This window comes from Talpa europaea (assembly GCF_964194135.1).
Source record: "Talpa europaea genome assembly, chromosome: 9".
In the NCBI taxonomy this organism is placed as follows: domain Eukaryota; kingdom Metazoa; phylum Chordata; class Mammalia; order Eulipotyphla; family Talpidae; genus Talpa; species Talpa europaea.
The window spans coordinates 75,024,428-75,040,766 of NC_140076.1; the positions used below are offsets into that span (position 1 = coordinate 75,024,428).

At 40.5% G+C, this 16,339-nt stretch overlaps 1 protein-coding gene across 1 annotated transcript in view; it reads left to right on the top strand.

Moving 5' to 3' along the window:
• Positions 1-215: 215 nt before the first annotated feature.
• Positions 216-16,339, top strand: part of LOC311176751 (Fc receptor-like protein 5) — a gene marked incomplete at both ends in the record, with an annotated part of 241,867 nt that continues 225,743 nt past the window's right edge. The window contains 9 exon segments of the mRNA XM_084242396.1: positions 216-318; positions 550-845; positions 1,260-1,353; positions 2,152-2,439; positions 2,609-2,884; positions 3,114-3,233; positions 5,513-5,584; positions 5,640-5,758; positions 6,165-6,196. Coding sequence (XP_084098522.1) covers positions 216-318; positions 550-845; positions 1,260-1,353; positions 2,152-2,439; positions 2,609-2,884; positions 3,114-3,233; positions 5,513-5,584; positions 5,640-5,758; positions 6,165-6,196 — 1,400 coding nt within the window.

Consider the following 16,339-nt stretch of genomic DNA (forward strand, 5'->3'; position numbering starts at 1 on the left):
GAGTCAATGCTGTCAGGACTTTTGATATTTCATGGGCTGCAGCTGGGAGATAAGGAAATGAGGTGAAAGCAGAATACAATTTTACCCATCCTTAATTCATCTAGAAAAGAACCTCTGTGGCTTAAAGGGATACTTCTCTGAGTCATAAGGTATGGAATAAATTTGCTCCTTATAAATATGGTTTTTATAGAAGAAGTTGCAAGGGAGCTGGGTGCATGGATGTGTGCACACAGGGCTTTTCCAGGCAAGTGCACACCTATGCCTCCATTCTAAATGGTGGTAATAGTGAAACTCCAGAGAGTAACAACCAATTCAAAGGTAAGGGTTGTCTTCTGGAAGGAGGTAATGCTGCAAAGGGCAGGGTGTGCTGGGGCTAAGCTGCTTGCAAAAAAACCGCTCCCGGGCCACTTGTGAGGGTGGTAGGAGGGGTGGTTTGTGTGTCTGGCTGACTGGCTCTTTGAGTCTTGTTTCACTGCTGAGAACGCAAAGTGCCTCTTACAAGTAACTGAATACCATGCCCTGGAATATGTGTTCAATTCTTGTCTCTAGTGGTGTCTCTGACCGCCAGCCCCTCTCAGCCCGTGGAGGGGAACTTAGTGACCCTGACGTGTACGGTCCAGCTCCCACCACAGAAGTCAGACGCCCAGCACCTGTTCAGTTTCTACAAAGATGGCCACACCCTGGGGCCAGGATGGACCAGCTCCTCAGAGCTCCAGATCACTGCCATATGGAAAGCAAGCTCAGAGTCCTACTGGTGTAAAGTAAGGATAGAGAGATCCAGTAAACCCCTGTGGAGCAAGCGTGTCCAGATACGTGTGCGGAGTGAGTGCCATGGGCCCGTGCAGGTGGGCGGAAGGGCAGACCGCGAGGGTGGTCTTCCCTGACTGCTGTGTTCTGCTCCTGCAGCAATAGGAGCTGTTTGCAAGATGCCTGAGCATCTCCCTTTGTGAGTCCTGAAGGGCTCTTCCCTTATCCTTGCTATTCCCATGTAAACATAATCCACGGTCTCTAATTTCGAGAAGTTGCTCAGTGTCACCCGAAACAACTCGGGTGTAATATGTGGTGATGTCCAGTGTTGACCACAGAGCAGGGAGAAAGCTGACCAGGCAAGGAGGCCAGAGCAGCCCTTGTGGAAGAGGCCACGGGGGAAGGGCTGAATGAAAAGTTATTTTGAGAGATAAAAGTAAGAGGGTGTCCTGAGACTCTGAGTCATGTCATTCCATGTCAGTGACACTTTCGACATCCTCTCCCATTCTCAGACAAAGAAACATCATTGTGCCCTAGAGCAAATGTCCAGACCTCCCGAAGGCTGGGCGTCGCACACTGGCTCCCAGCTTGGCCACAGCACAAGCCGTTGGACAGGCAGCAGGCCCAGTTCTAGAGCTTTGCACAGTGTTTAGCTGAACTCTCGCACCAAGAAGGGCACTATCACTACCCTCCCTGGTTCTCAGAGAAGTTAAGTGACTTGAACAAGCACACACAGTAAGAGTTGGAGCCAGCATTCAAACCCAGGCCATTTGATTTGCAATCTGGGCTTGAAAGCACTCTGCTATTGCTCCATGGACAAGGACAGCATGACTGGTCCAGTGATCTGCGAGTCACTGAGTTGGGCAGGAAGGTGAGTCTGCATCCTCCTGGTGAGGTTATGGTGTCTTCTTTTTTTTTAACTTATTTTTTTATTTTTATATTCCCCATACAGTTGCAACCCCCTGATTTTGACCCCAATCCCTCCTTTCCCTGCTCCCCCCCTCAAGTGTGTCTCTGGTTCATAGTTGTTTGTTGATTTTGATTTTTTTTCTTTCTTATAGTTATTCTTTTTCCTGGTCCTTTATTTAGGTTTTCTAGGTATTTTTCTTTTTCTTTCTGGCTTATTTCGCTGAGCATGATCCCTTCCAGCTCCATCCATGTTGCTGCAAATTGCATGTGTTCATCTTTTTTGAATGCTGAGTAATATTCCATGGTGTATATGGACCACATCTTCTTGATGGTTATGGTGTCTTCTTACCCAGCCCATCAGCCCAACTCATGCCACTCCAGCTCAGCATTACGCGACTGACTTTACCTGAGGCTGTTCAGAACTGTTACACCTCCCATCTGTCCTTAACACCCTCCATGCTCAGGGTTCTCCTCTGTCATCTTGTGTTCATGCAGGAATCCATGTCTCTAATGTGAGTTTGGAGATTCAACCTCCAGAGGGACACGTTGTAGAGGGAGAGAAGCTGGTTCTCATCTGCTCAGTCCCTGAGGGCACAGGAGACATCACCTTCTTCTGGTACAAAGGGAGCCTGGGTTTAAACATGGGAAAAAAGACTCAGCGTTCACTGAGAGTGAAGTTTGAGATCCCTGCAGTGAGAGAGAGTGACGCTGACCAGTATTATTGTGCAGCGGACAATGGCCAGGGCCCCCGCCTCAGTGAGCTGGTGAGCATCACCGTCAAAAGTAAGTTCTGTTTTGTTACCTTTCTTACCTTCCGATCAGCCAGCAGGTTGTAAACTGGGCACCATGTTCCCTAGGGAGGACGTTCCATGGGGCTGAGCCTGTGTGGGAGGGGGTTCTGAGTCGGTCACATCATCAGAAACCCTCTCTGACGGTGTCCGATCTCCCTCAGTTCCAGTGTCCCACCCTGTGCTCACTCTCCGGGCCCCCGCCCAGGCCATGGTGGGGGACGTGGTGGAGCTTCACTGTGAGGCCCAGAGGGGGTCTCCCCCGATCCTGTACTGGTTTTATCATGAAGATGTCACCCTGGGGAGCAGTTCGGCTTTCTCTGGAGGAGGAGCGTCCTTCAACCTCTCCCTGACTGCAGAACATTCTGGAAACTACTCCTGTGAGGCTGACAATGGCCTGGGGGCCCAGCGCAGTGAGGTGGAGACACTCAACATCACAGGTATAGCTCAGGCCATGGAACCATCTGGGTTAGTATCCTGTTCCAGCATCCTGGGAAATTTTTGCCAGTCCCACAGTGTTTCTGGTCTATCTTACCAAACACAGAACTTCTGTGGGTAGTGTTGACCTGGGAGATGTTCCCAAGGCTTTGACCTCAGCTTACACTCAGCTGTTTGCTGTTCAAACCCAAGCCCTTTTCCTGGCAGCTCATGCCACGTCTCTCCCCTCAGGGCCTGTCGGGGACAAAAGAGACCTTCTTCCCTCAGGAGTCATTGAGGGGCTGCTTGGCATCATGGGTCTCACCACTGTAGCCCTGTTATTTTGCTGCTTCTGGCTCAAGAAAAGAAAAGGTTAGTATTTAAAGATACTGTCCTTTTGTTCCTGTGACCTTTGTTTTTATTGAAATAAGCTGAATTTGTGGCTGCATGCTAGGGGATGATTGTGCAGTTGCCACCCTTCCTGCAGGTCAGTCACAGCCCCCCTGTGTAGGCAGGGCACCTATTACAGTGTTTCTAGTACAGTTCTCCACCTCCATGTGTTATCAGTTGAGGTTCAACTGATAGCTTATATTTCTGTGATTTAATTTTTATACAGAGATGTAACTATTGAAAACAATGAATCAGTCACTAGAAGAAAAATGCAATCAGCAATTTCAGTGTTACTGACCATCTCTGTCAAAGCCATGCATCAGTTCTTATTCATCATGGATTATTGTCATAAAGGTTTCCTTCTCCCTGGAATGCTTATTTACTCATCCACATAGTCTACTCTTTGCTGAATCTTTCCCATTGTTCAGCATAAATGTCATTTTCTCCAAATTGCTCCCGACCACAAAGCCTACAATTTACTATTTTTCCTCATCAGAGAACCTAGTTAGTCTCATATTTTATCACAGTAGCAACCACATATTTATTTGCATGTTTACTATGGGTCTCCAGTTCTCCACTGAGCAAGCTGGAGATGGGGCAAGAAAAGCCAACACGAGATTCTCAAGTAAATTCCAAGTTTTTCCTACATCATTGGACACCTCACCCCATCTCTAGCGTGACCACAGCAGCACCTGCCTCTGAGGACTCCTGCCATGATAAAATCGGGCAGTGTAGTTTGAAACCAAAAGCAAGTATGATAATTGGCACAAGGGTGAGACTCAAGTCCTCATTCTCGTATTAACTGTCCTTGGGAATCTGGCTTAACTATTGGGCTTCTGTTTCTTCATCTGCAAAATGAAGGATGTGCCTAAATGTTTGCCAGGATGGCCTCTAGACTGTCTGGAGATGGGTGTCCTGGTGCAAGCGTGGGCCCTGATGGGGCTCTGACGGCACCCATAGCCCCTGCACTGACATGTCTGTCCATTTGTTTGATTTGCAGAAAGACATCCAGTCATACAGCCACGCAGGTGAGGCCTCTGCTTTCTTCACGTGCGCCTGTAAGGCAGAACAATCCTTTTAAAAAATAGGAATTGCCCTCTTTCATGAACTTTTATTCTCCACATTTTGTTATATCAAACATTGTCTTTCCAGAGTTCTCCCACTGATAATTTTGATCATTCATTTGCTATTCCTTGTATTTCATATGTTAACTAATTAATTTAAATTCGTTCATCATCCTTCCCAATTTATCTCCTTCCCTAGCTCTGCAATATCAGGTGGTTACAGAACTTTGGCCAACTGCTTGCATTCATTCACACAGCTAACCATTGCCTGGGGTCTGTAAGTCATTCTGGTGGATGATGAAAGCCATGTGGCGATGCAATGTCTTGAGAGTCTCAGAGATCTTGAGTAGTTAGGATCTATGCGCACTTCTGTAATGAGGGCCAGGGAGTCATAAACATTGAGGAAGTTATTTGGAAGCTTAGGGGAGGAAAGGATTCTCAAAATATTTCCACCCAGGGATATCAATGTTTAGTTGATGTATTTTTATAGTATGTAATTGTTTATGCCAACAAGTTGCTTGTCTCCAAATCAGAGTGGTGCTCTTTCAGGCCCAGGGACAGGCCTACCACTATCTTCTGGTCTTTCCTCAAGCTCTTGCTATGCCTTGTTTCCTGGGGTGGGTCAGTATTTCTTCATTACTGAACCCCTGATGTGTGAATGGTATTATTCGAGGCAAGAACAGTAGTATGAGTCAGTCAGATGAGGACCTTGCACCTGTGGAATGTGCACTGTAGTGACAATCTGCTCAGCTTGGGGTAGGGTGGTGGCTTGTACCTTACAGCTGTGTCAATGGCTGATTTTTCCATAAATTAGCATTCACCTTAAGGCCATTTCTAACAGACTTCTCTTCTTCTACTTCATAATCCCAGAGAGTAATGTCTGGGACATCTGGGAGGCTTTCCCAGACAGGTAGCATGCGTTTCTGTGTTTGCAGGAGCCCTTCCAACACTGTACCACAAGAAATCACCTACCTCAACTCACCTGTCCCAGAGCAAAGACACCCTGTATACCAAAATGGTGAGGCTTTCTGACTGACTCTGGGCCAAGGTGGGAGGAACAAGCTGGGGAAGGGAGTTGGGGTGACTTCTGCTGACCCTGCTGTGCCCCATTCACCTCCGAAGGTGACTCCTCTGTCTATGGCTATGATAGTGGCAGAAAGAAGGGACTGTCATGGAGCCTTCTTTTTTCTCTTTCAGTGAATGTTGTGAGTGGGGATGAGGTGTACTCACTGGTATACCATATGCAGCAGGTGTGTCCATCAACAGCAGGTGAGACATGGGGGAGTGAATGTGTCTCTCCCTTTTGCCTTTCTGGAACCAACAGGATCATCAGTGGCTGTGTATGGCAGTATGGCAGAGCTCCTTAGCCCAGCTGTTGCTTTTGCCCTTGGAGCCAACTGTGAGCATTGCTGTGTCTGTCTGAAGGCTGCCCTTGGTCTGGAGGTGACCTTTAAGAGTTCAGTGATGATGCCGATGGCCTCCTGTCTGTCTCTCTCCCCAGAGGCATGGCCACGTTGGAGGTGGGGCTGCTGTTTAGTCCCTTGAGCTCCCCTCCCTTTGCATCCTGTAGCCCCCATCACAACATGAGTTGCTATTCTATCCCATACGTGGTGGTCTAGAAATGCTGAGGTGTAAATCTCATGAAGAACCTACTTAGCCCCCAGGTGGCCAATTTTCCTTTGTATAGTAAGAAAAACATATTTGTGATAGGTAGATAGGTAGAGAAGAGAGACAGAAAATATGAATGGAAATCAATCCATGGGAAATAGGAGAGGACGAACCCTTTATTAATACAAATTGAGTGAATGACTTGAAGTGGAATCTTATAGCATAACCTTTTCTTCCATAGCGGAACCCCCAACGACTCATAACGGATATAAGGTAAGTTAGAGTCCCTATTATTATTTCTCCCTTTCTGTTTCTTCTGGCAACAGGTTCTTAAACTTTTAAAATTATGCCATTTAGGAAAGACAAAAGAACACATGTCTATCTACTCTATTATCCCCCCTTCCATATATAATGTGGATAAAAACTTTGATAATAACAATCAATAACAATAACTGTACAAGGATATTTTGGAGGCTTACATTTCCTTTAACAATGGGCATGACTGGTAGACTACAGTGTATGCTCAGTCTAAAATTTCTGTTTGTTTGACCATCATCTTGAAATACCATTGAACCACACATATATCTCTTTGCATGGTGAGGTTAACCAAACAACCTGCAGAAACTAAATTAATATTGAATGAAAGTTAAACTAATAGTGATTTGTATCATAAGAATCAGTAATTTGTAAACCCTGGACAATTAGAAACATCATTGATGATACAAAAATACTCTTGGAAAGTTGCAGCTGTTTCATCTCTGCTATGTGCAAGGTTGGGGGGGTGCCTTGCCATTTTGTCTACTGTGGGGAGGCACAGAGCCAGATGTCTCAGGACAGAGTCCACATGGCTTGTGAACTCCAGTGACGTGCTAAATTTAATTGATGAACACAAAAGTCTGACAGCCTTCTAAATGGCAGTCACAGGACTGCCTAGCTGTCCATGAGAGTGAGAGAAGGTGTTATGTTTGGTCAGCTTGCAGCCTATCAGGATCAATACATAGTCCACCAGTGGGGTGAAGGTTGTTGAAAATGTAGGCCTAGTCTGACCACAGTCTGCCAGGGGCCCCATTTTGTGTGCTGTGTACCATTAAAGTGTTAACAGGCAGATCGGGGGCACTGTAGGACTCCCAAACCCACCTGCTGTAAGTGGGATCTGTCATCAGCCACTTAAGAACAAAACATACTCTTAGTGGTAAGACCGTCAACAAAACAGAACTTTTATCCAATTAGTGTGCAATGAAGAGAAGAGAAGGAATATGGTTAAAATAGTTTCCACTTAAACACCCAAAGTTACTCATCCCTTTGTGGGTATATTCCCAGCCAAACAGGGTAGGTTTTAAGCAGGCCTACTAAGGCCTGAAAAATTGCCATAAGTCTAAGGCTCCTTCTGACTGGGAACCATGCAGAAGGAGCCAGGCAAGTTTGGAAGGAAAAGAGCAACATCAAAATACAAGTCAAGTTAAAGGCTGCTATTGCCAGTCTCCCCTCGGGTCTCTCACCCACGTCTCTGTCTTTTTCAAGCGTCTCCTTCCATGTCCATCAAGTTCCTGGTACAAATCCAAGGCCACGAAGCAAGTGTGGCTTCTTCACATGTCTCTCTGCTCCATGTACCACTTCCAAGTCTTCTTCCTTCTCCTTTTCACTTTCTCTCTCAAGTGCTTTTTAGTTTCCATTCTAGCTTCTCCTCCCTGCTCAGTTCCACCCTTCATTGGGTGGGATAGGGAACCTGGAACTTCCCCTTCCCCTTTCTGTGGCTATCAAACTGTTACAATCAGATTCCTTCAGGCTGCTTGGGGAAAACAGTGGTACAGACTTGGCCTACATGTCCACCTCTTCTGGTCTTATTTATGTACCTTTCTTCTAGGACTCAGCCGTTTATTCTAGGTTGAAGAAGCCAAACTTTACAGACGTGGACATTACAGACGTGGACTATGAAGATGCTATGTAGAATTATGGAAGCATATCTCTTTGGAAACCATCCAACACTACACTTCAGAACCAATGTGTTCTTTAAAGAACTGGGGGTCAGATTTCTAGAATACTTCTTCCAGATGCTTTCCTCCACAAAACTATTCCTGCATCTGCTAGGAGGTGAATTTAGTGCAAGCCTGGAAATACCACCCAAATAACTGGAAATACTAACACAGATAACAGGAGTGGGAGGACTTTGGTACCAGAAACTGATTCCTGCTGATTCTTTCAGTGAAGGTCAAAATGTGCTCTAACTCCTCACTACAAGAGGAACAGGATGGAATAAAAGAACCTGGAATCTTGGGACAGAGAGACAGTGAAACTTAGGGCATAGAAACATATGGCCAATGATTTTGCGGGATTGTTTCATAGAAAGCTTTGTCCATCACTTAGTTCAAGGGTCTTCTCTACTCAGCACAGAACACCAGCTCAGGTACTTACATTAATCATCCTGTTTTTATGTAAAATATGTGACTTCCTGCATTTTGATTCACTATTACCAAATTAGAATTAAAACAAAGTTACAAAAAGGTTATTGTGCTCACACTCAATTTTAGTGACATATTGTATACACAACAGCCCATCTAGATATCCCCAAGTTTAATAATGAAATGATCTCGGTGCCACCATGTTTATAATGAGATAGAATCTATAAATTTCACCACAACCAGAGTTCTGGTGGCACTCGCAAAAAGCTTTATGAATATATATTTTTTCTTTTATTCACAAGCATTTTTGAAGATGTGATTGGTTTGGAGTCTGTATTTTAATTTTAAAACAATCTTATGCTAACTGATAAATTAAAACAATCACATGGTAACTCATATATGAAAACAATTTAGAAGTATCTAGGGTAAAACATTAAAAATCTTTCCTATAATCTAAGACCACAATTATTAGAAACTTAACATTGTTAAATTCTTAGCTCTGCACATATTTTCTATTTTTATGTATACATTTTTACATGTAAATATATAAATATTTAAAATATACCTATTTAACAAAATATCATCAATTTTTTTTGTCTGTGTATAGATCTATTGTACTATTTTAAACAGCTGTATGATATTTAGCTACGTATGTATCATTACATATGTATATATATTTGTAAAATATGCATAGCATATCATTTAACATTTTAACCATTTTAAGTTACAATTCAATGGCATAAACACTATCATGTATTTCAAGTCTTTTAATCACAAATGTGCATTAGAATGTTTTCCCAAAATCTAATATTATAGAAACAATGCTAAAAAAATGTTCTCTTAAAATCATACTCCTCTAGTCTATCTGAAGGATAAACTTGTAAATCAGGATAACTATATTTTAGAATGTGCATACTAGATGTTTTTGTTAAATACTCTGAAATTGCTCTCCAGTAAGGCTGAATTAAATTACGCATCAACCAATAATGTATGAAAGAATCCATTTGTGGAAGAAAAGCTTCATTGTTATTTCAATTTAAAATGTTAAAATTACTAATGCAGTTGAGTATCTTTCCATAAAAACACTTGATTTGTAAATACAAAAGTTTCCTCTTTACCATTTGTCCATTTTCTAAATCTTCGTTTGTCTTTTTCTTCTAGCTTTCATAGGAAGTGCTTATGGAGGCATAACTTACACACGGTGAAATGCACAGATGGCATGTGCATAGCCCATCAGTTTGACAAATGCATCCAAGTAATCCAAACTCATCATGATATCAAATATCCCATGACTCCAGAAACTTCCTCATATCATCTCCCATTTCATTTCTGCTCCTCTTGAAACACTGAGTATTATGTCTTCTAGCCATTTCTCCATTGCATATGATATAAACATTCTAATCTTTCACTTCATTTTTTTAATCACAATGAACTTTAAAATATGGAAAGTTCATTTTTTTGTGTGTATCTCTCAATATTTTCCTTCTTGACTTCTGAATTTCTTTTCTTTGCTATTTTCTATCAGACCATGTTAGTATCTTTGTATTTTCTTAAAATATAAAAATATCCTATATTTTCTTAAAAGGCTTTCAAAATTTTATTTGATATACACATAATGTATAAATTTGTTACACAGAAATAATCTAACTTTTCTTGCTTAATGTTTATATCATATTTTAATTAGAAGAACGAAAATTATGCAAGATAGAGGCCTAACATTTTTTCAAAATGATGTTATCTACTATTGTTTATTTGTTTTCTCTATTTCCTTTTATTTCCAGACTACCTTTTTCTCATCCAAATAAAATATGAGTGTGTTTCTTTAGGCTTTGTGTTTAGTATCACAGATCTTCCTGCCACTCTGCCACTGAATAGTCCACTTCAACCATACTTGCCTCAGTGTTCCCCAGACATGTAGACACTGAGGGACCCAACTCAGGAAGTCTGTACTTCCTATTTCCTGTACACTTCATTGAATATTCAATTTCCTCGTATCTGTGGTCTCTTATTTCCTTTCCACTTTGAGTTTCTGACCCATGGGTTTTTAATAATTTTTTTAGGACAAACATAGATTTTTATATTTTGTCTGTCACTGCTATATATTTGGAGCTCAGGATGAAATTGTGGTACCAACTGACCAGAAGCTTGAATTTCTTTGTATGGTCAAACTTTTACCTTGACACTTGCATTAAACCTCTCCATTACTTCTTAAATTCCACTCCTTACTTTTTAATTTCTTTCCCTCCAACTTTATTTAGATATAAACAACATATCAAGGTGAATTTAAGGTCTAAAATTTGATGATTTGATATGCATATATTGCAAAATGATTATCACAATGAGGTTACTTAACATTTCCATCATCATATAAATTACCATTTATTTGGTGTGCTTGTGGAGAATGTATAAAATCTACCTGTGGAGAATGTATAAAATCTACCCTTTTAACTTTCACATCTTTAGTGCAGTTGTGTTAATTGTAGTCACCACACTGTAGATGAGATCTTGAGAAGTTCACCTCATATGTGGACATAAGTATCCTTTGACTAACAAATTTCTAGTTCCCCCATCCCTCAGTCCCTGGCAACTGCCAATCTATGAATTTAAGAGAAACTTTGAGATTCCACATAAAAGTGAGAACACATGGTATTTGTCTTTCTTTGACTTATTTCACTTAACATGATTCTTTCAAGGTCCAAGTCAATACATACTGTCACAAATGGCAGGATTTCCTTCTTTTTCTCTTCTCTTCTCTTCTCTTCTCTTCTCTTCTCTTCTCTTCTCTTCTCTTCTCTTCTCTTCTCTTCTCTTCTCTTCTCTTCTCTTCTCTTCTCTTCTTTTTTTTTTTTTTAAAGATTTATCCACTCATGCATACAAGAACCGGGGTACAGGCCAGATCTGCAGGAGGGTGAGAGAATTCACCAGACACAGAGTGGGGAACAGAACAGGCAGACTGACCGAAATGCACTGCTGAGGGGAGCAGTGGGCGAGACAGGCGAGGTCTGCCATGCCATGTGGGTATCTCCCTGGCTGGCCAGGACTGAACCTGTGCTGCAGAGGCTGCGGACAGCTTCACAGGGCTGTGCTCAACCCACTGTGCCACCAGGGAGGCTCAGGATTTCCTTCTTTTTTCATAGCCGAATAATATATATATTTGTCTGCCATGTATAAAATAATAAACATATAATATAGAAAAGAATATATAACCACATGCAAAGTAATATATGTGTAAATATTTATGTGTGTCTCTGTATATAACTACATAGGAAACTATTGTTTTCATTCTCCATTTATTCATCAGTGGACACTTAGGTTATTTATACGTCTCGGCCATTGTGAACAAACACTGCAGTCAATACAGAGCTAGAGATATCTCTAGTGCCTCTCTGAGATACCGATTTCATTCCTTTGGACATATACCCTAAAGTGAAATTGCTGCATGTTATGGTAGTTTATTTTCAATTTCTTGAAGAACATCATTACTGTTTTCTATAGTGGCTGTATCAACTTACATCCCCACCAGCAGTTTGTAAGAGTTCCTTTTCTCCACATCCTTGTCAGCATTTGTTCTCTCTTACCTCTTTGATAATAGTCATTCTAATAGGTGTGGGTGATCTCATTGTGGTTTTACTTTGCTTTTACCTGATGATTTGTGATGTAGAGCATATTTTCATGAACCTGTGGGTCGTTTGAATTTCTTCATTGGAAAAATGTCTTTTCAGATCCTTTGCCTATTTTAAAATTGTATGATTTGATTTTACTAATGTGTTGCATGAATCACATATTTTGGATATTAATCTTCCAACAAATATGTGGTTTGCAAATATTTTCTCCCAATCTATTCATTGTCTTTTCATTTTGTTTATTATTTTGTTCGGTGTAGTCCCACTTTATTTTTGCATTTGTTCCTTGTGTTTTTGGTATTATATTAAAAAAAAAATCCTTGCCAAGACCAAAGTCAAGGAGTTTTTTCCTTAAGTTTTTTTCTAGGAGTTTTAAGGTTTCAGATATGACATTTAAGTTTTTAACCCATTTTGTGTTTAGACAGGACTAAGATATGGCTTAAGTATTTATTTTTAATTTTTAATTTTAATTTTTGGGGTTGTGTTTCTGCTCTTCCATGTGTGCAGATTTTCCATGCTCCCTCCACCAAACCAAACCACAATGACAATACTCTCTCTGCCTCCTTCCTTCTTCACCTCTTCCCTCCTCCTGTTGCTTCTGGTAACCATTATATTGTTTCACTGTGATCAAGATTTATTTTTACTGTAGTTTGCCTGTGTATTTTTTTGTTATTTATGTTCCACAGAAAAGTGAAACCATCTGATATCTGTTTTTCACTTTTTGACTTATTTCACTAACATAAGCGCCAAAAGTTCCATCCATTTTGTCCCAAATACCATTATATCATCTTTTTCATAGCTGTGTAGTATTCCATTGAGTAACTATTCCACTGTTTCTTTATCCATTCATCTGTTAAAGGGCACTTAGGTTGATTCCATGAATTGCAGTTGTGAACAGAATTGCTATGTATATAGGCATAAATACACCTTTTTGTTTTAGAGTTTTCATATTATTTGCATAAATACCTAATAGAGGTATTACTAAATCATATGGAATTTCCATTTTGATTTTTTAAAGATATCTCCATACCATTTTCCACAGAAGTTATACCAACTTGCATTACCACCAACAGAGGATCAGAGTTCATTTTCACCACAAATTTACCAACATTTTTTGATTCCATTCTTTTTTACATGGGCCATTCTCATGCAGGTAAGGTTTTGATTTGCATTTTCCTTACAAGTGACACTGAACACTCTCATATATCTATATGCCATCTGAATGTCTTCTCTAGAAAAGTGTCTAGTGAGGCTCTTTGTTCATTTTTTGATTAGGTTGATTGTTTCTTTGTTGTTGGATTGGATAAGAACTTTGTAAATTTTGGAGATTAGCCCCTTGTCAGATATGTGATATACAATTTTCCCCCCATTCTATAGGTTGTCTTATTTTTTGTGATGGTTTCTTTTGAGGTACAAAAACAATATCTTTTTGGTTTGATGTAGTCCCACTTGTTTATTTTTGCTTTTGTTTCTCTTGACCTTAGGGGTGAGTCTCTAACTACATCTTTGTGGTAGATGTTCTGTAGTGTGTTGCCTATGTTTTTTTTTTTTTTCCAAATGCTTTATGGTTTGGGTTCTTTTATATGTATCTTTACTCCATTTTGAAATAATTTTCATGTCTGGAGTTTAGTATGGATCTTGTTTTTTTTTTTTTTTTTTTTTTTTTTTTGTATGTGGCTATCTATGTTTCCAACACCTTTTATTAAGGAGGCTATTTTTTCTCCACAGTATGGCCTTTGTCAAAGATAAACCATCCATTATAGTATGAGTGAATCTCTGGGTTTTCTATTCTATTCCATTGGCATGAGTTTCTGTTTTTGTGCCAGTACTATACTGTTTTGATTACTGTTGTGCAATACAGTTTTATTCAGGAAGTCTGATACTTTCGTTTTTCTCCTTTACTCTCAGGATTTCTTTTTTTTTTTTTTTTAAAGATTTATTTATTTATGCGTACAAGAGCTGGGGTGTAGGCCAGAGGTGCGGGAGGTGAGAGGATTCACCAGAGGCAGAGTGGGGAGCAGAACAGGCAGATGTACTGAAATACACTGCTGAGAGGAACAGTGGGTGAGTCAGGAGAGGTTTGCTGTGCCATGTGGGTCACCTCTCTGGCCAGGGATCAAATTTGTGCTGCAGTGGCTGGGGCTAGCTTCATAGTGCTGTGACTTAACCCCTTGCACCACCAGGGAGGCCCTACTCTCAGGATTTCTTTTTTTTTTTTTTTTTTTTTGAATTTGACCTTTGGTGTTCCTTTTATTGATCCCCCTGTTAAACCCTCTTCTGCCATTCCATTTATAGCCACACTTTTGTGTAGTTTTCTTTTTTTTTTTTTTTGTGGGACCCTCGCCTGCGGCCCGGGAACGAACCAGCACTGCAGAGGCTGTGGGCAGCCTCGCAGCCCAGCGCTCAACCCCGTGCCACCAGGGGAGGCCCAGTTTTCAATAGGAAATTCTGTTGCGCCTTAGGTTATGTAGCAGAAACATATAATTCTAAGTATTTTCTGTGATGAATCATGGTCACAGACAGAAAATGAGGTTATTAGCTTCTTAGGGAGGGTCAGGATAGTAGCAGCTTGTCGTCCCAAAGCAAGTAGGGCTTTGGGATGACAAATAATTGATGAGTGTTGGGATTATGAGACAGTTTGGATAACATTTTAGAAAGTTGGAGCTTTTCTTCCTTGTCAGTTCAGTTTTGATTAGTATTAATTTTTTTTTTTTTAGTTTTTGTGTTTTATTTTATTTTATTTTATTATTTTATTTTTAATAAATTTTATTGTTATATTCCCCATACAATTGCAGCCCCCCCATTCTGACCCCAATCCCTCCCCTCCCGCCCCTGCCCCCCTAAAAGTGTCTCTGGTTCATAGTTTTTTGTTGATTTTGATTTTCACTTTCTTATATTCATTTTCCTGGTCCCTTATTTAAGTTTTCTAGAATCCTGCTATGAGTGAGACCATCCGGTATTTTTCTTTTTCTTTTTGGCTTATTTCGCTGAGCATGATCCCTTCCAGCGCCATCCATGTTGCTGCAAATTGCATGTGTTTATCTTTTTTGAATGCTGAGTAATATTCCATGGTATATATGTACCACATCTTCTTGATCCAGTCATCTATTTTTGGGCATTTGGGTTGTTTCCAAAGCTTAGCTATTGTAAACAGTGCTGCTATAAACATAGGGGTGCAGGTGTTCTTTGGAATTGATGTTTCTGTGTCCTTTGGGTAAATCCCTAGGAGTGGAATTTCTGGATCATATGGAAGCTCTATGTTTAGTAGGTCCAGAAATCTCCACACAGCTCTCCACAGTGGTTGGACCAGTTTGCACTCCCACCAACAGTGCAGAAGAGTTCCTTTTTCTCCACACCCTCGCCAACATTTGTTGTTGCTAGTTTTTTTAATATGTGCCATTCTCACTGGTGTAAGATGGTATCTCATGGTAGTTTTGATTTGCATTTCCCTGATGACAAGTGATGTTGAACATTTTTTCATATGCCTGTTGGCCATTTGCATTTCCTCTTCAGAGAAGTTTCTTTTTAGCTCTTCTGCCCATTTTTTGACTGGATTATTTTCTTTGTTGTTGAGTCTCATCAGCTCTTTGCAGATTTTTGTGATCAGTCCTTTATCATTAGTGTTGTGTGCAAAAAAGTTCTCCCAGTCGGTGGGGTTTCTCTTTGTTTTTGTTATTGTCTCTTTTGCTGTGCAGAAGCTCTTTAATTTGATGTAGTCCCAGCTGTTTATCTTTGCCTTCACTATCACTGCTTTGGGTGATGTGTCTGTAAAGATGTCTTTGATGTGCATATCACGTAGTGTTTTGCCTATATTTCCTTCTATGTATTTTATGGTTTCAGGTCTTATGTCTAGTTCTTTAATCCATTTTGAGTTGATTTTTTTGTATGGTGTGAGGTAGTGGTCAAGCTTCATTCTTTTACATGTAGCGACCCAGTTTTCCCAGCACCATTTATTGAACAAACTTTCTTTGTTCCAATGCATAGTCTTTGCTCCTTTGTCAAAGATTAGTTGACCATAAATCTGTGGGTTTATTTCTGGATTTTCTATTCGATTCCATTGGTCTGTATGTCTGTTCTTGTTCCAATACCATGCAGTTTTGATGATTATGGCTTTGTAGTAGAGTTTGAAGTCTGGGAGTGTGATGCCTCCATTCCCTTCTTTTTTTTTCAGGAGAGCTTTGGCTATTCGGGGTTTTTTGTGATTCCATATGAATTTCATCAATAATTGTTCTATTTCTTTGAAGAATGACATTGAAATTTTGATTGGAATAGCATTGAATCTGTATATTGCTTTTGGAAGGATGGCCATTTTAATAATGTTTATTCTTCCAATCCATGAGCAGGGTATGTCTCTCCATTTCTTTGTGTCTTCTTCTATTTCTTTTAACAGTGTT